The 26,985-nt window shown below is 37.1% G+C and overlaps 1 protein-coding gene across 22 annotated transcripts in view; it reads left to right on the forward strand.

Moving 5' to 3' along the window:
• The window catches only part of macf1.S (microtubule actin crosslinking factor 1 S homeolog), a 162,286-nt gene that overhangs the window by 116,881 nt on the left and 18,420 nt on the right, over window positions 1–26,985 (forward strand). For 13 of the 22 annotated variants that reach the window (XM_018241763.2, XM_041584060.1, XM_041584058.1 and 10 more), the window contains 28 exons: window positions 1,433–1,594; window positions 1,954–2,124; window positions 2,677–2,843; window positions 6,235–6,394; window positions 6,636–6,962; window positions 7,246–7,330; window positions 11,273–11,514; window positions 11,727–11,933; window positions 14,899–15,018; window positions 15,239–15,346; window positions 15,468–15,686; window positions 16,479–16,682; window positions 17,357–17,365; window positions 17,466–17,697; window positions 18,760–18,986; window positions 19,072–19,194; window positions 19,372–19,473; window positions 19,890–19,991; window positions 20,166–20,339; window positions 20,425–20,580; window positions 21,154–21,351; window positions 23,252–23,380; window positions 24,119–24,289; window positions 24,739–24,894; window positions 25,095–25,301; window positions 25,475–25,594; window positions 25,780–25,949; window positions 26,755–26,914. In XM_018241763.2, coding sequence (XP_018097252.2) covers window positions 1,433–1,594; window positions 1,954–2,124; window positions 2,677–2,843; window positions 6,235–6,394; window positions 6,636–6,962; window positions 7,246–7,330; window positions 11,273–11,514; window positions 11,727–11,933; window positions 14,899–15,018; window positions 15,239–15,346; window positions 15,468–15,686; window positions 16,479–16,682; window positions 17,357–17,365; window positions 17,466–17,697; window positions 18,760–18,986; window positions 19,072–19,194; window positions 19,372–19,473; window positions 19,890–19,991; window positions 20,166–20,339; window positions 20,425–20,580; window positions 21,154–21,351; window positions 23,252–23,380; window positions 24,119–24,289; window positions 24,739–24,894; window positions 25,095–25,301; window positions 25,475–25,594; window positions 25,780–25,949; window positions 26,755–26,914 — 4,608 coding nt within the window. The remainder of the gene's footprint in view (window positions 1–1,432; window positions 1,595–1,953; window positions 2,125–2,676; window positions 2,844–6,234; window positions 6,395–6,635; window positions 6,963–7,245; window positions 7,331–11,272; window positions 11,515–11,726; window positions 11,934–14,898; window positions 15,019–15,238; window positions 15,347–15,467; window positions 15,687–16,478; window positions 16,683–17,356; window positions 17,366–17,465; window positions 17,698–18,759; window positions 18,987–19,071; window positions 19,195–19,371; window positions 19,474–19,889; window positions 19,992–20,165; window positions 20,340–20,424; window positions 20,581–21,153; window positions 21,352–23,251; window positions 23,381–24,118; window positions 24,290–24,738; window positions 24,895–25,094; window positions 25,302–25,474; window positions 25,595–25,779; window positions 25,950–26,754; window positions 26,915–26,985) is intronic. The other 9 variants (XM_018241777.2, XM_041584070.1, XM_041584073.1 and 6 more) reach the window with 3 other exon arrangements.

The raw sequence follows: 26,985 nt of genomic DNA on the forward strand, positions 1-26,985 counted from the left end.
CTCCAAAGGGATGGGTAATGCAGATTAATTTGTAAACTAGTGCAGCACTTTCTGATATTGTTATTATTAGCAATTAGGTCAAGGGTCCCCTGCATGTTAGAGGAGCTGATGAGCTATATAAAAAATATGAGCATTGGACTTACAGAATATGCTAATATTGGGCATGGAATTTAAAGCACAAAGGGAGTTCTGTGTTTTCCTTAGGGACAGGGGTGAAACTCCTGGGGGGGGGGATGATTGCATCTGGCAGCACCCCCATGTGGCACTCTGGATGCTCGTGCTTGTGTAAATGTGCACTGAAAACTGTGACCGGGGGGGGGGGGTGCTGGCTGCTCTGCTTACAAATGAGAAACGCTGTCTCTGCCGATCTGATCTGGTCTGAGATTTGTGCATCGAAAATGCAACAAAAATATTGATTAATTGATTAGATCACTGTTTACCTCTCAATAAGCTTGTATCACAACAAGGCAGAAGTTACTAATGGAATAAATGATGTTTTTTTATTCCCAACAAATAAGTGTCTCGTTTATTTAAGATCTACTTAAGATAACGTTTAGATGGTTTCCTTGCACTGCTAATACAAACACTTTTAGACAGATTAATCAAAGTGTAAATTTAGAACTCAACTCAGTAAAACTCACTTTCTGTTCATTCTTATGTGATTTTTTGAATCATATTTATCAATGGAGTTCACCATTTGATAAATATGCTTTTAAAAATCCTAATTATTATACAGTGAATATGACTTAAGCAGATACAATGATAATCATGAAAATAAGCATAGATACAGTTGTGTTCAGAATAATAGCAGTGTGTTTAAAAAGTGAATAAAGCTCAAAATCCTTATAATAGCTTTTATTTTCATACATACAAATTTTATTCCAATATTAGTCTGTTCCAAAAAAAATAGCAGTGTCTGCATTCTTCTTTACAAACGCAAAGATTCACTGTATAAACTGAAAAAATATTTCAAGATTTTGCTTTCCTTTGAATCACTGAACTAATATTTAGTTGTATAAGCAGTGTTTCTGAGAACTGCTGCACATCTGTGTTGTATGGAGTCCACCAACTTCTGGCACCCAAAAAGAACAATGTTGCTTTCATCAGTCCACAAAATGTTGCTCCATTTCTCTTTAGGCCAGCTAATGTGATCTTTAGCAAATTGTAACCTCTTCAGCACGTCTTTTTTTCAACAATGGGACTTTGCTGGGGATTATTGCTGATAGCTTGGCTTCACATAGGCGTCTTCTAAGTCTTCTAATTGTAACAGTACTCATAGGTAACCTCAGACCTTCTTTTTGGCTATTCTTCTATCCATTTGAATGCCGATAGCTGTGCTTCACATAGAATGAATAGCATTAGTATGTTTACAAGAGTTAGAAACTTGACTTTTTGTATCCTTTTTTTAATAGTTGTCTTATTTTATTTTTAGGCTTTCCAAAAGGAGCAAGTGGATTCTCTTCAAGCGAAGTTACAACAAGTGAATGGAATTGGCCAGGGTTTGATACAAAGTTCTGATAAAAACTGTGATGTTCATGGCCTGGAACACGACATTGAAGAGCTGAACATAAAATGGAACACCATGAACAAGAAGGTGGGAATGTCCCATTTTCGGATCCTTTCTTTTTGAGGTGGCTTAAATGGTTGTGCAGAATCGGCAAATTATTGGGTGCATGAAATTTTTTTTTCCAGAATTCTGACAACATAACTTACAGAAACAACTGACACCTTGTATTGCACAGAAATGTGGTGGGAGGATTTAGATTTAATTTTCCTGTAAGAGACAGTGTGTGGGTGTAGAGATGAGACCATCTGACTCGTACAGGCTGGAATTATTTTTCCAAGCTGAATGTGTTATGCAGTTCAGAAGTGAATGCTGCCAGCACCCCCCCCCCCCACACACACACACACACTGCTAATACCTGCAGAGCTAACAATCTACTTGTTTCACAGGTGGCAGAGCGAGTGACACAGTTGCAAGAGGCATTGCTGCATTGTGGGAAATTTCAGGATGCTCTGGAACCTTTGCTTAGCTGGCTTACTGACACTGAGGACTTGATTGCCAACCAAAAGCCTCCATCAGCAGAATACAAAGTGGTGAAAGCTCAAATTCAAGAACAGAAGGTAGACTACAGAAAAAATACAATAACAGCTTATAAAGAGGGTTTTAGCCTTAGGGCCTATTATAAGCAACTTTTCAGTTGGTCTTCATTATTTATTTGGATTTGTTTTCTTTATATATTAGGGGCCTAGTTATTATGTGGTGTAAAACAAAAATTGCTTAAAACACAGTGTAAAAATCTGTGTAAAATAAATGGTGAATTTATCAAGGCATGTTTTATTTTAGCACCAGATTTTATGCCGTTGTTTTACACCACTGAAGACCTTTGTAAGTAAGCTCCAGTGAAAGTTTAAGAAGAAACACATATTTTACATGGCAAAGATTTGTGGCGAGATTTGTGTTTATTGTTCTTTACACAATTATTTATGCAAGGAAAAATGGTTTGCCTTGCACATATTTTTCCATTAGTGCAGTTATACTATTTCTCCATAAGTGTTTCTAATAATATCATGCCTGGTTTTAGCACAAAACCCAAAGGTAAGTCCAAGTCCTGTACATTGTTATTATTTTTTTTTAATACTGAGACTCCTTTATTTTTTGCTTGGTTTACACAGCTTCTCCAGCGTCTCCTGGATGATCGCAGAACCACAGTAGAAATGATTCAGGCAGAAGGGGTAAGAATTGCTGAGGGAGCTGATCCTGCAGATGGAGAAAAAATAAGCGACCAGTTGGAGATTCTAGCAGAGAGGTGGACTTTGCTTTTACAGAAGGCTCAGTCAAGGTAGGACTTAAAAAGGAACTGCAGAGATATTGTTACAGCTTAAATCAATGACTAAAGGTTTTAGCTGGCATTGCTGTTATCAGTCTTAATACAGTCAGTCTTCAGCCTAGGCTTACAGTTTCAGTAATTACTGGCAACATCTCTGCACCATAAATCATCTGGCCTGCTTCTTTTTGAAAAACTATGTATATTTGTGTAAACCAGCATAGTATTGCCTTTACATCAGATGTTCAAACCCTAGTAATTTAATGTTATACTAGAATGACTTATAGAGAAAAGTTACTCTTGATCAAGCCATGTTTAAATAAATGAGCTAGTGATTGGATAATCAGCCTTTTTTTAATTCTCTTTCATTTATGCATTTTTTCTTAAGAACAGGTATAATCCATTGCACAAACATTGTAATAGCATCATAATTTGGGATTACGGCTGGAATTACAACATTCAAATTTCAGTTGTGAATAGGGAATATTAGTATAGGGAATCAAAAGATAAGGAGAACAAACTACCAGTACATTTTCCTGATGGTCTAGACCAGTTTGAATATGGAGTAGATGTTCCATGCACAGGGCCGCTCCTGCCATGAGGCAAGGTGAGAACCTTGCCTCAGGCGGCAGTGAGCGGGCAGTTACAAGGGGTGGCAAAAAGCTGCCTCTTGTAACTTTAATTGCGCTCAATGCACTAGAGATGCCGCCCCTTTTTGACCCGCTCCGATGCTGATTTTTTTTTTTTATATTCTCTTTTATTTTTCAAAATTAGATGCATTGACAGAGAATAATGCAAATATCATTTTCAGTACAGAACATTTCAACTGGTTCACATCAGTACAACTTCATTCAGTATAACATACATCAAAAGCATTGTTTTACTCAAGGTTGTAGAAACACATTCCATGGGGCCCAAATTTGTGTATGTTTCTCTACCCTGTCTGCTAATAAAGCCGTTAAATACAACAGATTCTGTGTCTCTGTAATTTTTGCAATTGCGGCATGAACATCTATAGTGTGCTGCAGCCAGTGTTTCGCTAAATTGGTTCATGCAGCAGCTAAGATTTGCCCCATCAAGGTATTCTGGAGCTTCGTGAGGCCTTTGGATGGGCAGGCTAAAAGAGTCGTAGTGGCCTCAGGGACTATACGCGTATGAAATACTCGCTCAAGTAAGCTATAAACCTCTGCCCAATATTGCTTTGCCAAAGGACATGTCCACCAGATATGTAGATAATCCCCAACTGCTGTATAACCCCTGAAGCAAGAATCGGGAGTGGAAGGATCAAAGCGATGTTTCCTTGCCGGTGTGAGGTGCCAACGCATCAGTACTTTATATGTAGATTCTTTAATGGTAGTATTAGGGGATATTTTGGAAACAGTATTCCAGATTAGTGACCATTCTTGTTGAGATATAGAACGCCCCAAATCTTTCTCCCAATCTAGCATTCCGATGCTGATTTTTAAGTGCGGAGCAAGAGAGAGGGGGCGGCATCTGGGCTGCTGCCTCAGGCAGCAGCAGCCCCAGAATCGTTGATGTCCATGCAGACCATATTTCAGTATGTGTGTCCATATGGTCAGTTAATAAAGTAGTTAAATACTATATATTCCATACTGACCCATGAGTCGTAATGGTTTTTTGTAACCATTGTTTTGCCAAGTTAATTCTGGCCACTGCTAAAATTTGGGACTTATTTTGTTGTTTATTTAAATCTTTAGTGGGAAAAGATACTAATGCTGGACGGATATCTTTCTGTATAGGTTTGCTTGGATGAACATCCATTTTTAATTACTTCCACCAGTTTTAAAGTAGGTAGATCCTGGCCTGTTACATGAAATCTGAATATTGGGCTTATCAGTGATCTAAACTATCTGTCTCTCCAATTTAATGACACTGTAGAATTCATGTTTGTTTTAAACTGGTGCAGTTTTTTGGGTACCATATTTTTAGTAATTACATAACAGGAAATAAAATGTTACTGCTCAGTCAGGGTTTACTTGGTCTGTAACATAGATTTTCCATTGCATCTCATCCATTATTTGCCAAACTTTTAAGGGGACTTTCTATCAAAGTCCGAGAATGTTTCACTATTTTTTATAAAAACTCCACTGACCAAATTCCTGCAGACTTTTTTTTTACCATATTAATACATTTTCACGAAAAAATTTGCTGTTGGAAAAGACTCAATAAAATAGTTAAAAATTCTAATTGTAACAGTACTCACAGGAAACTTTAGACCACCTTTGATCTTTCTGGAGACGATAATTGTCTTCTCCATTTTGGCTATTTTTCTATCCATTTGAATGCCAACAGATCAGCTTCACATAAGCGTCTTCGAATTGTAAGAGTACTCACAGGAAACCTCAGACCTTCTATGATCTTCCTGGCGATGATCGTTGACTGAGTATTTGCCATTTTGGCTATTCTTCTATCCATTTGAATGCCATTAGCTTGGCTTCACAATTGTATTCTAATTGTATTCTTGACAATTGGCTTCACAATTGTATTCTAATTGTATTCTTCTATTCATTTGAATAGCAGTTTTCCATTTTCTTCCACGTCTTTCAGGTTTTGGTTGCCATTTTCCAGCTTTTGAGATCATTTTAACTGAGTAGCCTATCATTTTCTGCATTTCTTTTATATGTTTTCCCCTCTCCAATCAACATTTTAAACAAAGTAGACAGTTCTGCACAATGTCTGGAACTGCACATTTTATTCAGATTTTCAGAGAGAAATGCACTATAACCAGCATGCACAACATTTGCTTCCTTGCTTCATTAAAAGGGGTTGCTCACCTTCCAAACACTTTTTTCAGTTCAGTTGTTTATAGATTGTTCCCAGGAAATAAATACTTTTTCCAGTTACTTTTCATTATTTATTTATTACTGTTTTTTCAAGATCTAAGTTTAAAGTTAAACTAGTTGTTTGAAGGTGAACAACCCTTTTAAATAAGGACCGTATTGACACCTGTTTTTTCACAGAATGAATGACCTCACTAATTGAACTCCACACTGCTTTTATTTGGAACAAGCTATTATTATTTTGAACACTGCTATTATTTGGAATAAGCCTCAATTAACGATTCAATTACACAGAATCAGCACAGCAGTATGTATGTCATGACGGTTGGGTCTGTTGATTTTCTATCACTCTAGTACACCTACTAGTAAATTATTTGGCATGTAGTACTATAATGTCTACCAAAACCATTGATTGATCAGGTTAGAGATGTTGACTGCTATTATTCTGAACATAACTGTATGTAGATGGATATTTTTCAAAGATTGTCTTTATTCTGTAAAGCACTTGTAGTTACATTAATTCTAATTCTAGTCTTCATTTTAAAACATATACACTCATCTCTGATGTTTTTTTAAACAAATGTTATATGTTCTACTTTGTACAGGCAAAGACATCTTGAAGACATATTGGTGCTTGCCAAACAATTTCATGAGACCACTGAACCAATATTTGACTGGCTTTCAGCTACAGAAAAGAAGTTGGCTAATTCTGAGCCGATTGGCACACAGACTGGAAAGATTCAGCAGCAGATCCAGCGTCACAAGGTAGGAGAGGATCATCCTGAAAAGAGTCTGTAATTTGCTACTTGAAGGTACAGAAGGTGTGACGTTTTTCAATAACAATAAAAGAGCAAATGTATCTGTGCCAGGTTTTATTTTGATTTTACTTTATCCATTTGTATTTTCATTTTTGTTTACATTTCACTCCTTGGTTCTTTTTATTAATTTTGTTCTCATTTATTTTGTTCCTTTTTTTATCTTTGGTGTGCCAAATGTGGGATTGCAGAGCTTAGAGGGTGACATAACAGTCCATGAGACTGCCATGCATCAGGTGAACAAGCTTGGTGGCTCACTTGCAGCCCTCTGCTCCAAAGCTGAGCAAGAGAGACTGTCACAGAAACTAGAGTTTCTGCAGGCTCGCTACAGTGAAGTGCAGGACCTGTGTAGCAGAAAGGGTACCCTTCTTGGGCAAGCTCTGATCAATGCCAGACTGTTTGGAGAAGATGAGGTGGAAGTTCTAAACTGGTTGGGCGAGGTAGAAGACAGACTGAATTCAGTCTGTGTGAAGGATTACAAGATGGAAGTCCTGCAGAATCAACACAAACAACATATGGTATACATTCTACTTCTTTATTTATTTGTTATGATTTGGTTATAGTTTTTTTTTCTCACCTCACTTTTGTCATTTTTCATTGTTGTGATGGCTACAGTTGTTAAAGTTAAGTTTTAGATGTGCAATAGGTTATTCTTAAACATCTGCCTTTCAGCAGAGGGCGCTATTGAGATTACCTACCTTGTAAATATCTGTACTGCCCTATAGAAATTTTGACACCTAACACACTGCCAGGTTTGGTGGATCATTATTTGGAACCAACTATATTTCCTATATTGTCTAGGCACTTAATGAAGACATTATCAATAGGAAGAAGAATGTGGACCAAGCCATCAAAAATGGACAAGCACTGCTGAAGCAGACAACAGGTAATTTATGCGGATTAAATGGATTTTAATGGAAGAAATGCGAGTACACACTATAGCTGTTTACTAGGATTGCTATTAACATAACATGAGGTTCAAGGCCAATATGATGCCATAAATAAATGAACTAAGCTAAGGAGAGTACGTTGGTGCAATTGCTGCCTTACAGCACTGGAGCCCTAGATTCAAGACCAGTCAGGGCACCATCTGCAAGGAATCTGAAAGTTCTCCCAGTGCTTGTGTAGATTACCTCTGGATTCCTCCCAAACTACAAAAACACACAGGAAGCTTAAAGGGGTGGTTCACCTTCAACTTGAAGTATGTTATAGAATTGCCAATTCAGCTTTTCACTTGGTCTTCAGTATTTATTTTGTATATTTTTTAATAATTTGCCTTCTTTTTCTAAATCTTTCCAGCTTTCAAATGGAGGTCAACGACCCCATCTAAAAAGAAATGCTCTGTAAGGCAGCAAATGTATTTATTGTTTATATTTCTGTAGGAAATCACCAATATACGCAAAAATCCTAGTGTAGTAACCTCTATAAATATATAGAAATTGTAAATTATAACTATGTGGTTAAAGTGCAGTTTTTCTTCAAATGTGCATGGGAGTGGTGTCCTTTTAATGGTTTGATCACCTACTACCCAGATGCCTGGTAATTAGAGGCCAAACAACGTCCACAGGTATAGAACTCTTCCGGATTCACTCCATGTACATAAAGTGATAAGAGAGTGCCAGATAGTCTAATACTGTTTTATTATTTAAAAGATAAAAGACTCAATGAGAATACTCAGAATCTTCATAAAAATAAACAACATTGCATAATGGATCAATCTCAATTCTTATAGCATAATTGTTATTTTCTCTACACATTTACATGTAATGCCATGCTTCCTCTCCTCTGTATTCTTATAGAGGTTACTGCACTAGGATTTTTGTGTATATTTGCACTTCCCTACAGAAATATAACAGTGAAAATATTATTTAACACTTCAACTTTTCTCAGTAAATACAGTGGGGAAAATAAGTATTGAACACATCAACATTTTTCTCAGTAAAAATATTTCTAATCGGGCTATTTACATGAAATTTACACCAGATGCTGGTAGAAAACCCAAGTAATCCATACAAATAAGTTCAGAAATGTAAGTTATTTGTAGTGGAATTATTTTTTATTACTGAAATGTATTTAATACTTAGTAGAAAAGCCTTTGTCGGTAATGACAGTTTCAAGACTCCTCCTGTATGGAGAAACTAGTCGCATGCATTGCTCAGGTGTGATTTTGGCACATTCTTCCACACAAGCTGTCTTCAAATTTAAAGGTTCTGTACGCCTCTTCTAAGAACTCTGATCTTCAATTCTTCCCATAGATTTTCAATCAAGATTTCTTTCTGATACTGACAGATTTCAGCAGATTTCTTGGCCCCCATGCTTTTTGCACCTCCTTTTTTTCAAGTGTTCAATACTTACTCCCTGTGTCATTTCACTTTACTACACATAACTTCATTTATGGACTTATTTGTTTTCAATTCTTTATAAGTGTGGGTTACTTGGGGTTTTTCTGACATCTGGTATAAATTTCATGTCAATAGCCCCATTAGAAATATATTTACTGAGAGAAATGTTGATGTATTCAATACTTATTTTCTCCACTGTATATTTCTAATGGGGCAATTGCCATGAAATCTATTCCAGATGTTGGTAGCAACCCAAGTAATCCATACATACAAAGAACTCAAAACAAATAAGCTCATAAATGAAGTTGTGTGTAATAAAGTGGAATGACAAAGGAAATAAGTATTCAACAAATCAAGAAAATGAGGTACAAAAAGTCATGGAAAGCCAAGAAATCTGCTGAAATCTGTCAGTATTTAGAAATCCTGCACCCTATCAGTGCCAATTAATATCAGCTGGTTTAGTCCTAATTAATGGCCTGTATAAGGGTAAGACTACACAGGCATTTTTGGCACAATCCGACGCCCTTCGCAAAAACGCAGGCGTCAAATCGCATGCGACGGAAATAAGGTAAGATATACAAATGTCGGATGAAGTCGCAGCGTTGTTCCGACGCGACACGACTGTCAGATGCAGACACAGTGCGCAGCGTCTGCATCCGACAGTGGTGTCGCGTCGGATCAACGCTGCGACACCATCCAACAATGCTATTACTTACCTGATTTCTGTTGCATCTGACTTGATGCCTACGTTTTTGCGCAGCGCGTCGGATCGCTCCAAAAATGCCTTTGTAGTCCTACCCTAAAGGTTTCTCATTACCAAAGTATCACACAAGTAGCATCTCATGATGTTTAAAAGCAAAGAGCTCTCACAAGTCCTTCGCAACCATATTGTTGCAAAACATACTGATGGCATTGGTTACAGATATATTCCTGAGACTGTGAATGTTCCAGTGAGCACCATTGGGGGCATAATCCAGAAATGGAAAGAACTTCATTTCACACTAAACAGGCCACAACCATGTGCTGCTCGCAAGATTTCTGACAGGGGAGTCAAAAGAATAATCAGAAGAGTTGTCCAAAGACCAAGGATCACAGAGAGCTTCAGAAAGGCCTTGAATTAGCAGGTACAGTTGTTTCAAAGAAAACAATAAGTAATGCACTCCACCAACATGGTCTCTATGCACGCTTACTGCACAAAACTACACTGCTAAAGAAAAAGCATGTTGAAGCTTGTTTAAAGTTCCAATATTTGGACAAGCCAAATGAAATTCTGGAAGAATAAAGTCTGATCAGATGAGACCAAAACTGAACTGGATGTCATAGCAAACCCCACGTTTGGAGGAGAAATGGCACTGCACATCTCCCCAAAAACACCACACCAACAGTGAAGTTTAAAGGTGGGAACATCACGGTGTGGGGCTGTTTTTCAGCATATGGTACTGGCAGACTTCATATAATTGAAGGAAGGATGAATGGAGAAAAGAACCTGGACATTCTTTATATGAATCTTCTGCCATCTACCAGGATGCTGAAGATGAAATGAGGGTGGACATTTCAGCAAGAAAATAATCCCAAACACACAGCCAAGGAAACTCTCAATTGGTTTCAGAGAAAAAAAATGGCCTGGTCAATCACCCGACTTGAATCCAATTGAAAATCTATGGAAAGTACTGAAGATCAGACTTCATAGAAGAGGTTCCCAAAACGTTCCTTGTGTGGAAGAATGTGCCAAAATCACACCTGAGCAATGTATGCGACTAGTTTCTCCATACAGGAGGAGTCTTAAAGCTGTCATTACTAACAAAGGCTTTTCTACTAAGTATTAAATAAATTTCAGTAAGGGTGTTCAACACTTATTTCCTGTGTCATTCCACTTTACTACACATAACTTAATTTATGGATTTATTTGTTTTGAGTTGTTTGTATGTGTGGATTACTTGCGTTGTTACCAACCTAGTGTAAATTTCATATCAATAGCCCCATTAGAAATATATTTACTGAGAAAAACGTTGATGTGTTCAGTACTTATTTTCCCTGCTTTATATGCCATTGTGTGAATCCAGCAAAGTGGATGGTTAAGAGGGAACTGCAATCAATATCATCCATTCTCATTGCTGAAGGGACTTATATGTGACAATATGTATTTTTTTATTTCTACTTTCTATTATTCATCTTTATATTCAGACCCTCTACTATTTATTTTCCAGTCCCTTATTCAAATCTGTGCATGGTTGCTAGGATAATTAAGACCCTAGCAAACAATGCTGAAATCAGATACAAATTGTCCCAACATATCCTCTGCATCATAGTAAAAGTGAACTCAAAGGTGAAGAACACCTTTAACTGGGCAGTTATAAAATTTTCATTATCTGTTTTGTGACTGTAATAGGGGTCTTAGACTTTAACCAATAATTAGGAAACAATTATACATTGTGTGTATTCAAGGTGTGGATTACTGAGATTTAACATTACTTTTAATTCTTTAGGGGAAGAGGTGCTCCTCATTCAAGAGAAGTTGGATGGTATCAAAACTCGTTACTCAGAGATCACATCATCAAGTGGAAAGGCACTAAAAACATTAGAACAAGCTTTACAGCTTGCTGGCAAGTTCCAGGCTACTCATGATGAACTAACTGGCTGGTTAAGACGAGTAGAAGATGAGCTGGCTCAGAATTCTGGACAGTCTCCCTCTGGAGACATGATTTCTCAATTCCAGCAGAGACAAAAGGTATTAATGTATTATCAACATTGCTGAAATTGATTGGCTTGAAACCATGTGATTGGTTTCAGATATTTGTTAACATTTTTATGCATACACACACAAATATATATATATATATATATATATATATATATATATATATATATATATATCTGTGTATATATGTGTGTATACAGATATACACACATTCATACATATTTACGTGTTTTTTTTTTCAGGAACTAAAGAAGGAGGCAATGGAATACCGGATTGTTCTCGACACTATAAATGAAGTTGGCAGTGCACTATTGGAGCTGGTCCCCTGGCGGGCCAGGGAGGGATTAGATAAACTAGTTTCAGATGACAATGAGCAATACAGATCTGTTAGTGACACTATTGGGCAAAGGGTGGACCAAATAGATGCTGCAATTCAAAGATCACAACAGGTACTTTATTTAAAGCAATTAAGAGTCTGCTTCTCGTTTGATTGATGACTACTTTTTTTACAGAAATAGTTTTGAAGTCATGAGATCAGGACCAAAATACATAGTATTCTGTTATCTGAGCCTTCTTTAGAATTGTTCTTTACATTGTGTAAATGCTAATTTTGTTTTAGAAAGTTGTAAAGATTATAGATCTGGAAAAGGAGACTGTTATGACCTATTCTGCTATGGAACAGGTGCTATCAAATAATAGAATTCCAATCATGACCTTCATGTTGTTTACTTCAGAGACTTCTGGCTAAACTCACTGCAATATGCTAGCTTTTGTTTGTTTAAATGTAGCCAGTGCACAGTGATGGAAAACGACGTCTCAGCTAAGAATAGGAAGCTGTCTAAAGCTGTCAGTTGGTCTTGCAATTGCAGATTGCTTCAACCATTGGGGGCCTTTCCAGGAATTTTCAGAAATTTTTATGTCAGCTATCAGACCTCAGATTTTAAATATATGTTTGATAATTTGTCTTTAATGTCTTTTTCATTTAGTAGATGAGACCCTTCTTTAGAAATATGAACAATGTCAGTGATTTTATGAGAAGCACAGTGGCTTATTTACACTAAATCATGATAAAAAATAATTCATTCTTTAACAATGAATATCTCTTTACAATAATGTTCAGTATTAGCATTTTCATGAGTAACTTTAAATTGCTGCTGTTGTGCCGTGCTGTGCCATCATGTAATTCACATCATTGAATATGTTATTATTTTTTGGTGCTGATGTTTAGGGCTTCTAACCCAAATATTTGTGCTTCATGTATTCTTCAGCTGATGGGTTTTAAGTTGCATGTTATTAGTCCCAGGTTTATAGCCATTTTGTGGTAGTACAGTCTTTACAGTACTGTGCTTCATGTTTGCTGTTGGTTCCATCTTTGTGGCATGACACTTGCTTAGTGTTTGCAGAGTGTGTTCATATTCAGATGTCAGGAGGCAGGCTTTATGTACCATCTAAAGCAGTATATTTTTTTTTGGGGGGGGGGTTGTACATTTTGGCTTTAGGCCTCTCTTTATTTGGTCAGGGTCCCTTACCTCATTACAAGGTTATGGATATTTTAAAATATCATATCAAAGAAAAAAAACCTAGGCTTGCAAGCAGGTATTTATCCCAACACTTATCCTGATTTACCATTAGTCTGTGCTTTAAGAATTTCTGGAACAGCCAATTGTCATCCACATCATAGGTCGCCCTACCATCCCTTAATTTTGACCCTCAGTGAGGGTTAAATCCACTGTTTGGGAACCTGTGATTTAAATATGGAGAGTACTTGAAAGGAGGTTGATAGATTGCTATTTTTGCTTAAAATGTAGTAAAAGTCTTTGGAAAATCATTAAGTCCAAGCCCAGATTTGTGTTTTTGGGGCCTTATGCTCCTAGTTTGTAGCTCTAAGTCACTTTCTGCAAACCATACAAATTAAATAATGAAAATATACAGTTGTGTTCAGAATAATAAAAGTCTGACATCAATAACCTGATCAATCACTGTTTTTGGTAGAAATTATATTTGTACATGGCAAATAATTTACTAGAAGGTGTAGTAAATAGGGTAAATAGAAAACCAACAGTCCCGACAGTCATGACATGCATACTGCTAGTTCTGTCTAACTGAATCCTTATTTGTGTATAATAGCAGTGTGGAGTTCAATTATTAAGGGCATTCATTCTGTCAGGTGTCAATTACGGCCCTTATTTAAGGAAGGAAGGCAGCAAATGTTGTGCATGCTGGTTATAGTGCATTTCTCTCTGAAAATCTGAGTGTAATGGGTCGTTCCAGAGATTGTTTAGAAGATCATTGTACTTTGAATAAAAAGTTGATTGGAGAGGGGAAACCATATAAAGAAGTGCAGATGATAAGCTGCTCAGCTAAAATGATTTCAAATGCTTTAAAATGGGAACCAAAACCTGAAAGACTTGGAAGAAAATGGAAAACTACCATTGGTTAGTGGATAGAAGAATAGACAAAATGGCAAAGCCAATGATCAGCTCCAGGAAGATAAAAGAAGATCCCTGTGAAGTTACCTGTGAGTACTGTTAAAATTAGAAGACGCCTATGTGAAGCCAAGCTATCGGCAGGAAGCCCCAGCAAAGTTCGATCTGTCTGTTGCCCTATGCTTAAGAGGAAATGCCCTTGAAATGGTTGTTTCAACAAGAGGATGACCCCAAACACTCCAGTAAAAGAGCAACATCTTGGTTCCAGACCCACAAGATTGACGTTATAGAGTGGCCAGTCCTATGCCGAACCTAAATCCAATAGAAAACTAGTGGGGTGACATCAAAAATGCTGTTTCTGGGGCAGAACCAAGAAATGCAGAAGAATTGTGGGATGTAAGAGGTGCCAGATGATGGTGGACTCCATACAACACAGATGTGCAGCAGTTCTCAGAAACACTGCTTATACAACTAAATATTAGTTCAGTGATTCAAAGGAAAGCAAAATCTTGAAACATTTTTCAGTTTATACAGTGAATGTTTGCGTTTGTAAAGAAGAATGCAGACACTGCTATTTTTTTTAACAGAATAATATTCCTTTTTCTTCTCTTTCTATAAAGCAATAACACAAATGTAAATTGTTCTTCATGCTTTGATTTAGAATAGAATGTGCAGTGTTCCCAATGCATTTGTGTGTATGGAAATAAATGCTATTATAAGGATTTTGAAAACAGAAAGGAATATTCTTGATGTAATTGTTATTTGCACCGAATGATGGTTTGGCATTTATACACTGAGGAAATAATGTACACTGTGTGCTTGGTACATTGTTGCGTGTTTTGTAGGCAGCCACTGCTGCAATGGCATGTGCATGGTGCTTTCGTATGGATGTTCTTGCTGTGTGTTCAGAATTTTAGCACAAGATGAGCAATTGTCTGTTCTCTATGCGCTTCATTGTCCTGCTCTGTCTCTGCTTCTTTTCTGCTAGTATGAGCAAGCTGCTGATTCAGAGTTAGCCTGGGTGGCTGAAACTAAGAGAAAACTTATGGCCCTGGGTCCAATCTGTCTGGAACAAGACCAGACCACAGCCCAGCTACAGGTGCAAAAGGTATGATTACCAACTATTACCAGAGAGGTAACCCAAGCATAGGGTCATGTGGTGTTTAGAGGGAGTTGCATGCCTGGGTATATGCAAGTCCTATGTTGTATATGGATTAAGCATGATATAAAATGTGAGACCAAATGTATTAATGAGATTGCATGGGCTGGTGTAGTTTCACCACCATACCTGACATCTGCAGGATGTAACTTGTATTGTTTTTATTTAGGCTTTCTCTGTAGATATTATTCGCCACAAAGATTCCATTGATGATTTGATTCACACAGAGGAAGAGATCCTGGCAACCTGTGGAGATGAACAAAAATCTTTATTACAAGTAAATAGCATTTACTATTATTTTCTCTCTCCAAATAGCCATCCTTATGTGCTATAACTTAATAGGGAATTTGTGTATTGTTACATGTTCTTTACCTTCATCTGTTTCTTATTTATAACAGGAGAAAACTAAGACTCTGGTGCAGCAGTATGAAGATATAAGCCATCTAAATTCTGAGAGATATTCTCGGCTTGAGCGAGCTCAGGTTCTTGTTGTTCAGTTCTGGGAGACCTATGAAGAATTAATGCCATGGATTGAAGAAATGCAGGTTTTCCTTTCCCAGCTGCCTCCTCCTGCAGTAGATCAAGAGATGCTAAGGCAACAGCAGGAAGAAATGAGGGTAGGAGTGCAGGGTCATATAGCACTTTACAAAATGGAATCTATTTATAAAACAGTCCAAATCACCTCCTGATACCCCAAGGCACAGAAGAGAAATGAGACCGCTAATTTCTTTTGCATGGAATATTTTACATGAATATTTTTGCCCCAGATTGTGTTTCGAGTCAACTGTCGTGTGTGTGTGTGTATATATATATATATATATATACATTATATATACAAATATATATTTTTTATTTATCAATAAAATGGTGCACACTGGGATTTGATTAAAAAGTTTAAAATCCATATTTTTATTTTCACACATTAAAAATAGGACAAAGTTTGTCTCCTTCTAAGACCTATTATTTATAAAAGTCTTAAGAGACGTTGGCCTATTTTTAATGTGAGAAAATAAAAATGTGGATTTTTAACTTTTGAATCAAATCCCAGTGTGAATAATACAGCAACTCTATGGTAGCACCTGTGAACGGTGTGCAAAGTATGTAAGTACTGTGTGTGTGTGTGTGTGTATATATAAATAGCTTATATAATAAATATATGTATTATTTATAATAACCATACTGCAATACCAATGCCAACGCTGACCTTGGAGGCACAATGATATGAAAAAATACTGGTATTGTAATTAGTTAGTATGATGGAAATCTGATCATCATATTATCTGACCTTGGAGCCAACCATACAATCATAGAATCAGAGTGTGGGACCATTTATGGGATGTGTGTTTGTGTGACTGGATAAAATTTACAAATGTTAATATTTCTGCACTTCTATTTACTTTTTTTTTTAGCAATTAAGGGAGTCAGTTGCTGAGCATAAGCCTCATATCGATAAGCTCCTAAAAATTGGTCCTCATCTTTCTGAGCTGAACCCCGAAGAAGGCACAGTAATTCAGGAGAAGTACAACAGTGCAAAAGAGATCTATGGTGGAATAAAGGAGGAAGTGCGCAAGAGAGCCATGGTACTGGATGATGCTGTAGCACAAGCTGCACAGGTATTACAAAATGCAGAATGGTTATCAGAATCCTTTCCTACTAAAACGACCCCTGCTAATTAATACTAACACAGTTGTGCAATGCTGGCATGCAAGAGCCTAACCTGATATTTTAATTCCTCCCATGAATATGATTACGTGATTGCAGAAATCTTCAGTTATCCTTATTCCTCTTGCTTGCTATTGTGGGACAGGCATGATGGACTATGCAGAATAAGAGAAGAGATAATTGTAACCAAGCAAAATTACTGCTCCCACTTGTGGAAATAGCAATATGCAGGGAAGTAATGTTCCTTATAGAAAGTATTTTACTGAACATTGTGGGTTAAATAACTGGAGTGTAATCACTTTTTTATAAATTGGGCATACTGTCCCATTAAAGTGCCAGACAGAAGCAATGAGGTTTAATGATATTATACAGGCAACCGCTCTTTCCTTTACTTCACTGCTACTTCCATTATTTATAGGGTTTAAATGTTTTTGTTTCACCATTTGCATGGTTGGTCATATGTTTTTCATGTTTATATTGTTGATTTGCTGTGGTTTGTGCTTCTCTAACCCCCTCATCTCTCCTTTCATCTCACATCACCCTCCCTTTCCTTGTGGAATGTCTTAATTTTCTGTGTGCTGCCATGATATCAAACCCTTGTCCGGCTGACTTCTCTGCATTTCAGATTGGAGAGGTAAGTTTCACCAGCTTTAGTTTGCCACTCACCGCTTGTGTGCTACAGTACTGTTCTGTCAACTCTTTGCAACCTGCTTATTGCACATTTCCCATCACAGTTCCATGACAAGATTGGTCCAATGTTGGAGACTCTTGAAAACTTGGCTTCTCGGCTCCGCGTGCCCCCTCTCATTCCCGCAGAGGTGGAGAAGATTCGGGAGTGTATTAGTGAGAACAAGAATGCTGTCATGGAACTTGAAAAATTGCAGCCTGCATTTCAAGCTCTGAAACATCGCGGTGAAGAACTGATCAGTCGCTCACAGGGACCAGACGTTGACCCAGCAGTCAAAGGTCTGTAAACTCCCTATAACAGTGTATGTCTTGACAGGAATCAGTTTGTACTAAGAAAAAAGTGCAAGGCAGTAACCTTGTTGTTTTTGCTGATTTAAAGCTCCCAATATACCTGTAGATTTATTTATGATTCTTTTGTAATCAATACGACCATGTGTATAGTGAAACGATCCTTAAACGTAAAATTTGTCCATCAACAAAAACGCCCATTTCAAGTGAAATCATCCAGCTGCAGCGCAAACCAGAAGAGGATGTGATGTATATGTGACCTATATGCTTTCATGTACACTGCTTTTCAAACAAACTTTCCTTTGTGTAGCATTCATTTGGCACAAAGCATTCATTGAGAAACTCTTACAGACAAATGCTTTCTTTGCACTTTTCTTCTGTGTCTGAAAAATGTTTTTTATCTTAAATGAATGATTAATCCTACATAAAGTCAAGGAAGAATTTTGCCTTCTTACAGGGAAAGATTTCCACCAGTTCTTATAGACAATGCCATGCTCTGATGAATTTGTCTGATCCGGAGTAGATAGATTAGATAACTTTCATCAGAGCATGGTTCAATCCACTCATATTTTTATAAATAATAAGATTGCTGGTACAATAATAAATAAGGATGCCTGTACAATTTAATGTGTGCCAATATACTTGAACATCAACAGACATACAGTAAGTGAATGCATGGCCACTTATAAACTGGGTATAATTTCCCTTTAATTAGATTAGTTTGTCAGGAGGATGATCAGTAATCCTGAGAAAGGGAATGTAGCTGCTGGTCGCAAATCCTTAACAGCAGTACATGAGTCCACTTTCTGAATTTACAGCATGTACTGCTTTACTAGTTAGTGCAGTGCATTTTGATTATTGACTTCTACAACTATAGAGCTGATATGGGATTATTTACAGGGATTACTGGTTTGTTTGATCCTATAATGTTTGGATGCCTCTCCCAATTTAACATGGTAAGACAAGCCATTTGAAACTGGGAATCCCCTTTTTCTTAACAATGTATGTAATATGGGTGCATATATGTACATTTTTCCTCCTCAACCTGTGCAGATATCCAGGATAACCTGGACCAGTTGGTGTTTTTTTGGGAGGACATCAAAGCACGAGCAGATGAACGTGAAAGTAAATTCCTTGATGTCCTTGAATTAGCAGAAAAGTTCTGGTTGGATATGAGCTCCCTTTTAACCACCATTAAGGATACACATGAAATTGTCCATGATCTGGAAAGTCCTGGCATTGATCCATCAATGATCAAGCAGCAAATTGAAGCAGCAGACGTAAGCACATTTAAAAGTCGGTTAAATTTTATTCTCTTACCAGCCCCTTAGGCATCACTGAACAATTTATATATGTATTCTTCAGAGTATTAAAGAAGAGACGGATGGACTCCATGAAGAACTGGAATTCATTAGAATCCTCGGAGCAGATTTAATATTTGCCTGTGGCGAAACTGAGAAACCAGAAGTCAAAAAGAGTATTGATGAGGTGAAAGTCTTGTAATTGTATTTACATTTCTCCTTTTGTCTGTTTGCCACCATGTAGTCTCTGTCTGTGCTATTGCACATGTATCTGCTGGCTGTGGCACCCCTTTTACATTGTTCTCTTTCTTTAAAACATATATCATGTTCCCATTTTAAAGTAAATGTTTTTTATCTTAATCAGATGAACACTGCTTGGGAACATTTGAAGAGAACATGGACAGAACGCCTTGAAAAACTCAGAGATGCAATGTCTCATGCTGTGCAGTACCAGGATACCCTGCAGGTGACCACCTGAAGCCCTAAGTTTAGATCGGCAAAACCTTGATACTTCATTGTCCTGTTAATTGCTGAGCGATCATAATAACTGCATCACCTGCAAAACTCTACTTTTGTAGATCCCCTCCTGTAGTACTCCCCTGTAAACATCAAGGGGGGTTGATTATGCTGTACATATGTATATCAATATAATCTCTTACATGTGTTGCAGTCTGATTTGACCATGCAAATGTATAACAACCTGCTCTATGTACTGCCCTTTGGCATACTGTGCTTTAAAAAAAAAAAAAAGGTATTTGTTCAGCACACAAAAACAAATGTTGATTAAGTATATTCGGCCTAGTGACCAAGTAACTCATGTAGGCATTGTGTCAGCTATCCTATCGGGATATCGATTAAATAATTTATTTTTATTTGTTCTAGGCAATGTTTGATTGGCTGGATAATGCTGTTATTAAACTTTGTGACATGCCTCCTGTTGGGACTGATCTCAATACTGTTAAAGAACAGATTGAAGAGATGAAGGTAAATACAGATTTGTGCATACACACTTTTGTTTGTTTTTCGCATTGCATTGCAAGAAAAGTGAATATAGCACATTGTATTTAGTGAAAATCACAAAGTAGATTCAGTATGTGTTCTGCAGAGTTAGACCAACCAATACTTTGATGACATAAATAATTCCTATGTTCTTTACAGGAGTTTAAGGTGGAGGTTTACCAACAGCAAATAGAAATGGAAAGATTAAACCACCAAGGAGAGTTGATGCTCAAGAAAGCCATTGATGACACAGACAGAGATATCATCCAGGGACCTCTTACTGAATTGAAGCATCTGTGGGAAAATTTAGGAGAAAAGATTGCACACAGACAGGTATGTCTCATTTGAAAGCAGGTAGAGTCCCTTGTGTGTTGAGACCCAGAGCCATTTTTTACTCTGTAAACTGTTTATTCCATAGCATAAACTGGAGGATGCTTTGCTGGCTCTTGGACAGTTCCAACATGCTCTGGCTGAGTTGATATCCTGGCTGACTCACACAGATGAACTGCTGAATGCCCAGAGACCGATCTGTGGAGACCATAATGTTATCGAAGTGGAGCTTGCAAAACATCATGTGAGTTTGGTTCCAAAGTTTTACAACTACTCTGTCCTGCTTTTAAAGCCCTTGGTACTTTCTACTGATATCATGTTCCCACTTTTTTTTTGTTTTAGTTTTTGTTTTATTACAGTTAAATTATATGTTCAAAATGTAAATTACAAATTCTGTAGTGAACAATTACTTACTAGATATAATATACTAGATATTGTAAAATTCAGTAAAGTTTTTCTATCATATAAAGTATTTTAATTTTTGTATGCATGACAGTCCATCAATTTATATAGTCTTTGTTGATTCGTTCCCCTTTATTGTGTCATTTATGTTCATTTTTACATGCCTGTACTAAAGGATGATATGGGTAAGATTGCAGTTTATGAATGTTCTCTATAGAGCGCAACAGCAGACAATCGCTGCTACACAGACTGCTGACTCCCAAATATTAAGTAAATAAGAGATTTTGCTTATACTATTGGTATCTTCCTTCAAATTTAAATATTATATAATAAGATGCATAGTGGAGTATTCTGCTGACTTCATTACCTTCAATATAGTCTTTTATTCTTTAGTATGAACATTATGTTGTTTAAGGTGCTGAAGAATGATGTGCTTGCCCACCAAACTACTGTGCACACTGTATCTAAGGCTGGTAATGAGCTACTGGAGTCCAGTGTGGGAGACGATGCCAACAGCCTTAGACCTCGTCTTGCAACTCTGATCCAGCTATGGGAAACTGTGCTTCAGAAAACTGAGGAGAGAGAGCAGCAGTTGGATATGGCACTGCATCAGGTTTGTGTATCAGTTAACACATACATAGGACCACCATATAGGGCAAAAAACACAATTCATTGACACCCCAAGATACACGGTCTAGTTAAAAAAAATTAAATATCTGAGATTTGCCAAATATATGATACTTTCCAATTTAATCAACAGCTGAACCTGACTTACTGCAATACTGACAGCTCAGTATCATGTGTCCTTCCTCAACATGCACTGAAAATAATCCATCCATGCTGTCTCTTTCATCCTGAAATTAGCCTATTACATCAAGTAAAATCTGTGTGTGACTAATAACATTAGGCCAATAACACACAGATCGTTTTCTTTGCTGATGTAGATACACCAATGTAGAAAAAGCCAGTCGACTGCCTTCAGTCCCTTCTATCTGTATGCACTGAAAGGTATGGGATCTGCCTGTTAACACTCACAGAATGCATTTTAGCTATGATATTAACTCTTTAACAGGCAGATCACTTGTGCACTCAGAGGGGGCAGAAGGCTGTGGACCCCATGTGCCATTGGCCTTGATGTATTTGCTTGCAGTTGTAAAAAAATATTTGCTTTAGCTCACAAACAAATTTATAAATGGATAGACAAAGAAAAAGGGGTAAACACCGCTTTATTAAACATCCACTTTATCCATTTTTATTATTAGTTTCCATTAACACCACTTTCCCTGTGTCATGGCTGTAAAAGGATACCACAGTATCTGTATCAGATGCTTCTTCCTTTAAGAATGCTGTGGAGGACTTTTTATGGTTCCCTCTTAAGCAGTTCTCAACCCCATTTTCACAGCTGCCTGGGCAGTAAAAGCCTAGTCTGAACACCTTTTGGAATGTATCCTGTCAGGTGCAGTTCTCCTGGTGCTGGCTAATAAGAGCACCCTCCTACCCAAGAGCAAATCACACCCTTCCTTTGGTAGAGGAAGAATATTTTTAACCCAAGGGATCCAGAAAAAGTCTACAGACTCTACACATTCATCTTTTTGAGACAAGTTCTCCCAGGCTTGACTATGCATGCATGCAAACCAGCCCACACACAGACAGGTCTAACTGCATAGCAACCTATCACACCCCAACAGCAGGTACCTGTAGATAGGGGCTACTGCATTTTCAAGTTATGGCTGTCACAAACCAAGGATCTTTTTGTTTAGTATATAGGATCCATGAGATACTATCTTGAGTTTTCCAGCCTCACCCCTCCTCTATTTGTATATGTCCAGAGTTCCCAAAGATTCACTGCATTTTCGACACTTATCAGAGGCATGCTGGAAGCCATCATTGTACCAGTTCCTGATAGAGATAAGGGCAATTTTATTCCAACATAATCATTGTCTCCTTGAGCTCAAGGTTATATACTTTTGATTTTTAAATCCTAAACATCCTTGAAGGAGGATGCATCTGATACTGGTAGTGTGGTGTGTGGTGTTATTTAAAAGCTTTGCTTTGTCCCTGCAGTTTCTCTGCCCCCAAGACTAAATCCTTTTCTCTTAATTCTTTTGGTGAATACAGGACTTCCCTCCCTCAGAACTGGCCCCTTCATAACACCTTCAGATGTGATATCTGTAATGTATATTGTTACAGTTCAGTACTCATTGTTGTTGGGTTAGACTCATGTTATTCATATCATATCACTGTTTCTTATTCAAATCTGAGGAAGTGTTGGTTATGCAAGTAGTTTTAGCCGGAGAGGGTTTAGATCTCTTTCTGTCACCATGCCTTCTAGAAGTACAAGCTATACCCACAGTTCCTGTGTCACCAAAGAGACTGTAGAGACAAGGATTTAATTATGAGTAAGAAAGCATCCCCTTCTCTCATGTGATAACTTGTCTATCTTCAATTTATTCTTGTGGCAATTCAAGAAGAGTGAGAAGCAAGCTATTTCTTAAATTTTTTTAACCAACTAGGCTCAAGGCTTCTCTGGTGAAATTGAGGATTTCATTCAGTGGCAAACCAATATAGAAAGCCAGCTTTTGGCAGCCAAACCAACAGGTGGACTGCCTGAGACAGCACGGGAGCAGCTTCAGTCTCACATGGTAAGTCTGTATTTAATTTATGGTAGGTGTCAAAGCTTGTTTGGAAATATAAAAAAAAAATAATTTTAGTAATACTGTTCAGCAGAACCATGTTGCCAGCCACTGATTTTGGAATGAAGACTTGCCTAATTCATATTTAACTAATATTAAGGGGTAGATTTATCAAAAACGATTCGAGTTTTTCGAGACCTGAACTCAATCATTCGAGTTTTTTACCCCCGTCATTTTTCATTAAAGTTTTAGATTTTTTCATAAATATCCAAACATTCTAAATTTGAGTTTATTCGAGGTAGAAAAACCCTCACACAACTCACAAATTCAATTCTCGATAAATATGCCCCTTAATGTATACAACTTTCATCACACATGTATCACCAGTTGTAGTGAGATAGATGTGGGAGTGAAACAAGTGTTGATGTAGCCTGCCCACTCTACAAAAAAGAAGAAATCTTTGAATGTGCTATTGCCATATTACTTGTTTGCCGGTCATGGCAAAAATAAGTTCAATTCAACTTTTTTATGTCCCGGTTTTTTTTTATCTTCTGAAGAAACCATGATCATTGTAGCAAGACCATTAAAATCTAAAATGACACAATACAATAAAATACTTGCATGGCAGGAGCATTGTTGTTTGTGAGAGTTTTTATGAGCTATTTGTTTATATTTGTATAAAAACATTGCATTGTGGCAGTTATTATGATTTTTCTTTTTTGTTTGACACGGGTTTTTCTTGTGCAGGAGCTGTTTGCAGAAATCAAGGCAAATGAGGATCTGTACAGACACCTTCTAGACAAAGGGCAGCTAATGCTTATAAGCCGAGATGATGCAACAGGCTCCATCACAGAGCAGAATGTGGCTATTCTGAAAAGAAAGTGGCAGACAATTGGCAGCAAAGTTGGAGAGAGGAAGGTAATTGTACAATGGTTATGTGGCACAAAGAACCTACTTTCTTTAAGTAACTTACCCACATTTTCCCCATAGTTTCAGGTTTTTCTTTAAAAAGAAAAATGAATAACTTGGATTCTGGAGAATGTGAATTATGTTTATATTTGTACACGTGTACTCAGTAAACTTTCACATATAATTATAGATAGTTTTAGATAATTGAATTTATTTTATTGTTTTTAGTACGCTGGCATTAATAGCAGTAAATTGTAACTAGCAGTAGATGGTAAATAGTTAAGTCTGACAAGCAGACTTCAACACCTTTAAATAAACAAGGGAAATTCCTGCAATGAGATTAAGAAGCCAACTGTAAAAAAAAATCATTAGTATTAAAATATAGGACAAAATATATACTTGTAAAAATATTTTACCTTTCCCCTTTTAAAATGTGCTTTGCTTTGCTTTTTCTTTAGGCAAAGCTGGAGGAGGTTCTTAATCTAGCTACTGATTTCCAGAATTCATTACAAGATTTTATTATCTGGTTGACTCAAGCTGAGCAGAGTTTGAACATTGCACCTTCCCCAAGTTTGATCCTAGACACTGTTCTCTTCCAAATCGACGAACACAAGGTGATTAATAGTGTTTATTTACCTTTATTAAATCTTTTAGAATGAAAACTCTTAAGCCAGCTATAGACCTTTATTTCAGTCTTATGGCAAACCGATATATTTCAAAACAGAACAAATCAGCAGTACTGACTGACTTTCTTGTATCCAGTACCCAGGATTCTTTATTTGCTTCTAAGTGTGTTTTTCTCGGTTTGTCTTAGGTGTTTGTAAATGAGGTTAATATCCACCGTGAACACATAATTGAACTGGACAAAACTGGAAATCAACTGAAGTTTCTTAGCCAGAAACAAGATGTAGTTCTTATAAAGAATCTTCTTCTCAGTGTTCAGTCCCGTTGGGAAAAAGTTGTTCAGCGCTCGGTAGAGCGAGGTCGATCACTAGATGATGCCAGAAAGCGAGCCAAACAGGTATGCAGGAGCAATAAATAATAATAAAAAAGAAATAGCACTGCTTAGCATTATGTGCATGATAGTGTTACCATACATATTTGAGCTTTGGAGGATGAGGATATGATCTGGATAAGTGATGTATTTCTGTGTATTATTACACATTTTCTAAGTGTGCCTGTCCTATTTTTTAGTTCCATGAAGCATGGAAGAAGCTGATTGACTGGCTTGAGGAGGCTGAAAACCATCTTGACTCTGAGCTGGAAATCTCAAATGATCCTGACAAGATCAAACTGCAGCTCACTAAGCACAAGGTTAGGGCTTATCATATTTTTTTTACTTTCTGCTCTGCTGTCTCAAATATCTTAATTCCATAGGGTAACTTCAGAAATTTTCTTGAAAACTCATTCTTTCATAATTTAAAAATAAATATATTCTCCTTACATATATGTATCTTTATGGATGCTCCCAAGTAATATTGTTTTTCTTGTATTTGCAGGAGTTCCAAAAAACCCTAGGAAGCAAACAGCCTGTGTATGACACTACAGTCAGGACAGGACGGGCATTAAAGGAGAAGGCTCTGTTAAGCAGTGATGTCCAGAAATTAGATCATCTCCTAGGTGAAGTTAGAGACAAGTGGGATACAGTGTGTGGCAAATCAGTTGAAAGGTACTTTTCCTTTAAATATTTGTGTAGTTAGTGTAGTAATTTTTCAGTGTCATTTTTTGACTGCAGTAAATGGAGGCAAACTCTCTTTGTTTAAAGTATAACTAGTGCAAACTAAATAATATTACAGTTTCTGTGTCAAAAAAAATCTTTGTCTCAGAAAAAAAATAGGTTTTGTTAAAGGGAGAAAATATCCAGTTTGTCCTACCAAAGTATAATGTTAGCCTGCTATATGTGCATCCTATTTATGAATTTTAATTTACATACTGTGAATTCCTGACTTTTACTTACAAGTGTGAAATGTAACTTGAATAGATGTGCATGCTGATATTTATATGAAACCTTATCGCTTTCCTGAAATAGCACATAGCTGGGAATGACATTTTGTGTACTAGTTACTTACAGAAATATAAGTAGCATAATTTATATTCATCAGATTGCAGATTATGCCCTGCAACTATAAAGTACAGTTCCCAACACCCTCTAAGTACTGATTTAGTAGTGTAGGGACTTTATAGATCAGTTGCAGCTGGAGGACTGTAGGGAAATATTTGGGAGTTCAGATACCTACATTTCAGCCTCAGCTCGAGGCTACATTTGTGCTGTGGTGGGGTATTTTGTGATTATATATACACACTAGCTGGAGCTTTACAAATGAGGCTTGGTTACATTGTAAAGTGTCAATATTGCTGTTGAAATGTGTCATATTAGATATTTTCCTACCACTGTTAGCTTGGCAGTTGTAGCCATAGTAAACATGATTTATTGCCTTTATATCATCATAATAATCTCTGCTGTTATTCTGCAGGCAGCACAAGCTAGAGGAAGCCTTGCTTTTCTCAGGGCAGTTTATGGATGCACTTCAGGCACTTGTTGATTGGCTTTACAAAGTGGAACCTCAGCTTGCTGAGGACCAACCATTGCATGGGGATTTAGATCTTGTTATGAACCTCATGGATGCTCATAAGGTAAGGTCATATTAAAAAATATAAGTATAATATTAATGTCTTATTTGGTTATCTTTTCCGCTTGATTCTCA

This window comes from Xenopus laevis, chromosome 2S (assembly GCF_017654675.1).
Source record: "Xenopus laevis strain J_2021 chromosome 2S, Xenopus_laevis_v10.1, whole genome shotgun sequence".
Classification (NCBI taxonomy): Eukaryota; Metazoa; Chordata; class Amphibia; order Anura; family Pipidae; genus Xenopus; species Xenopus laevis.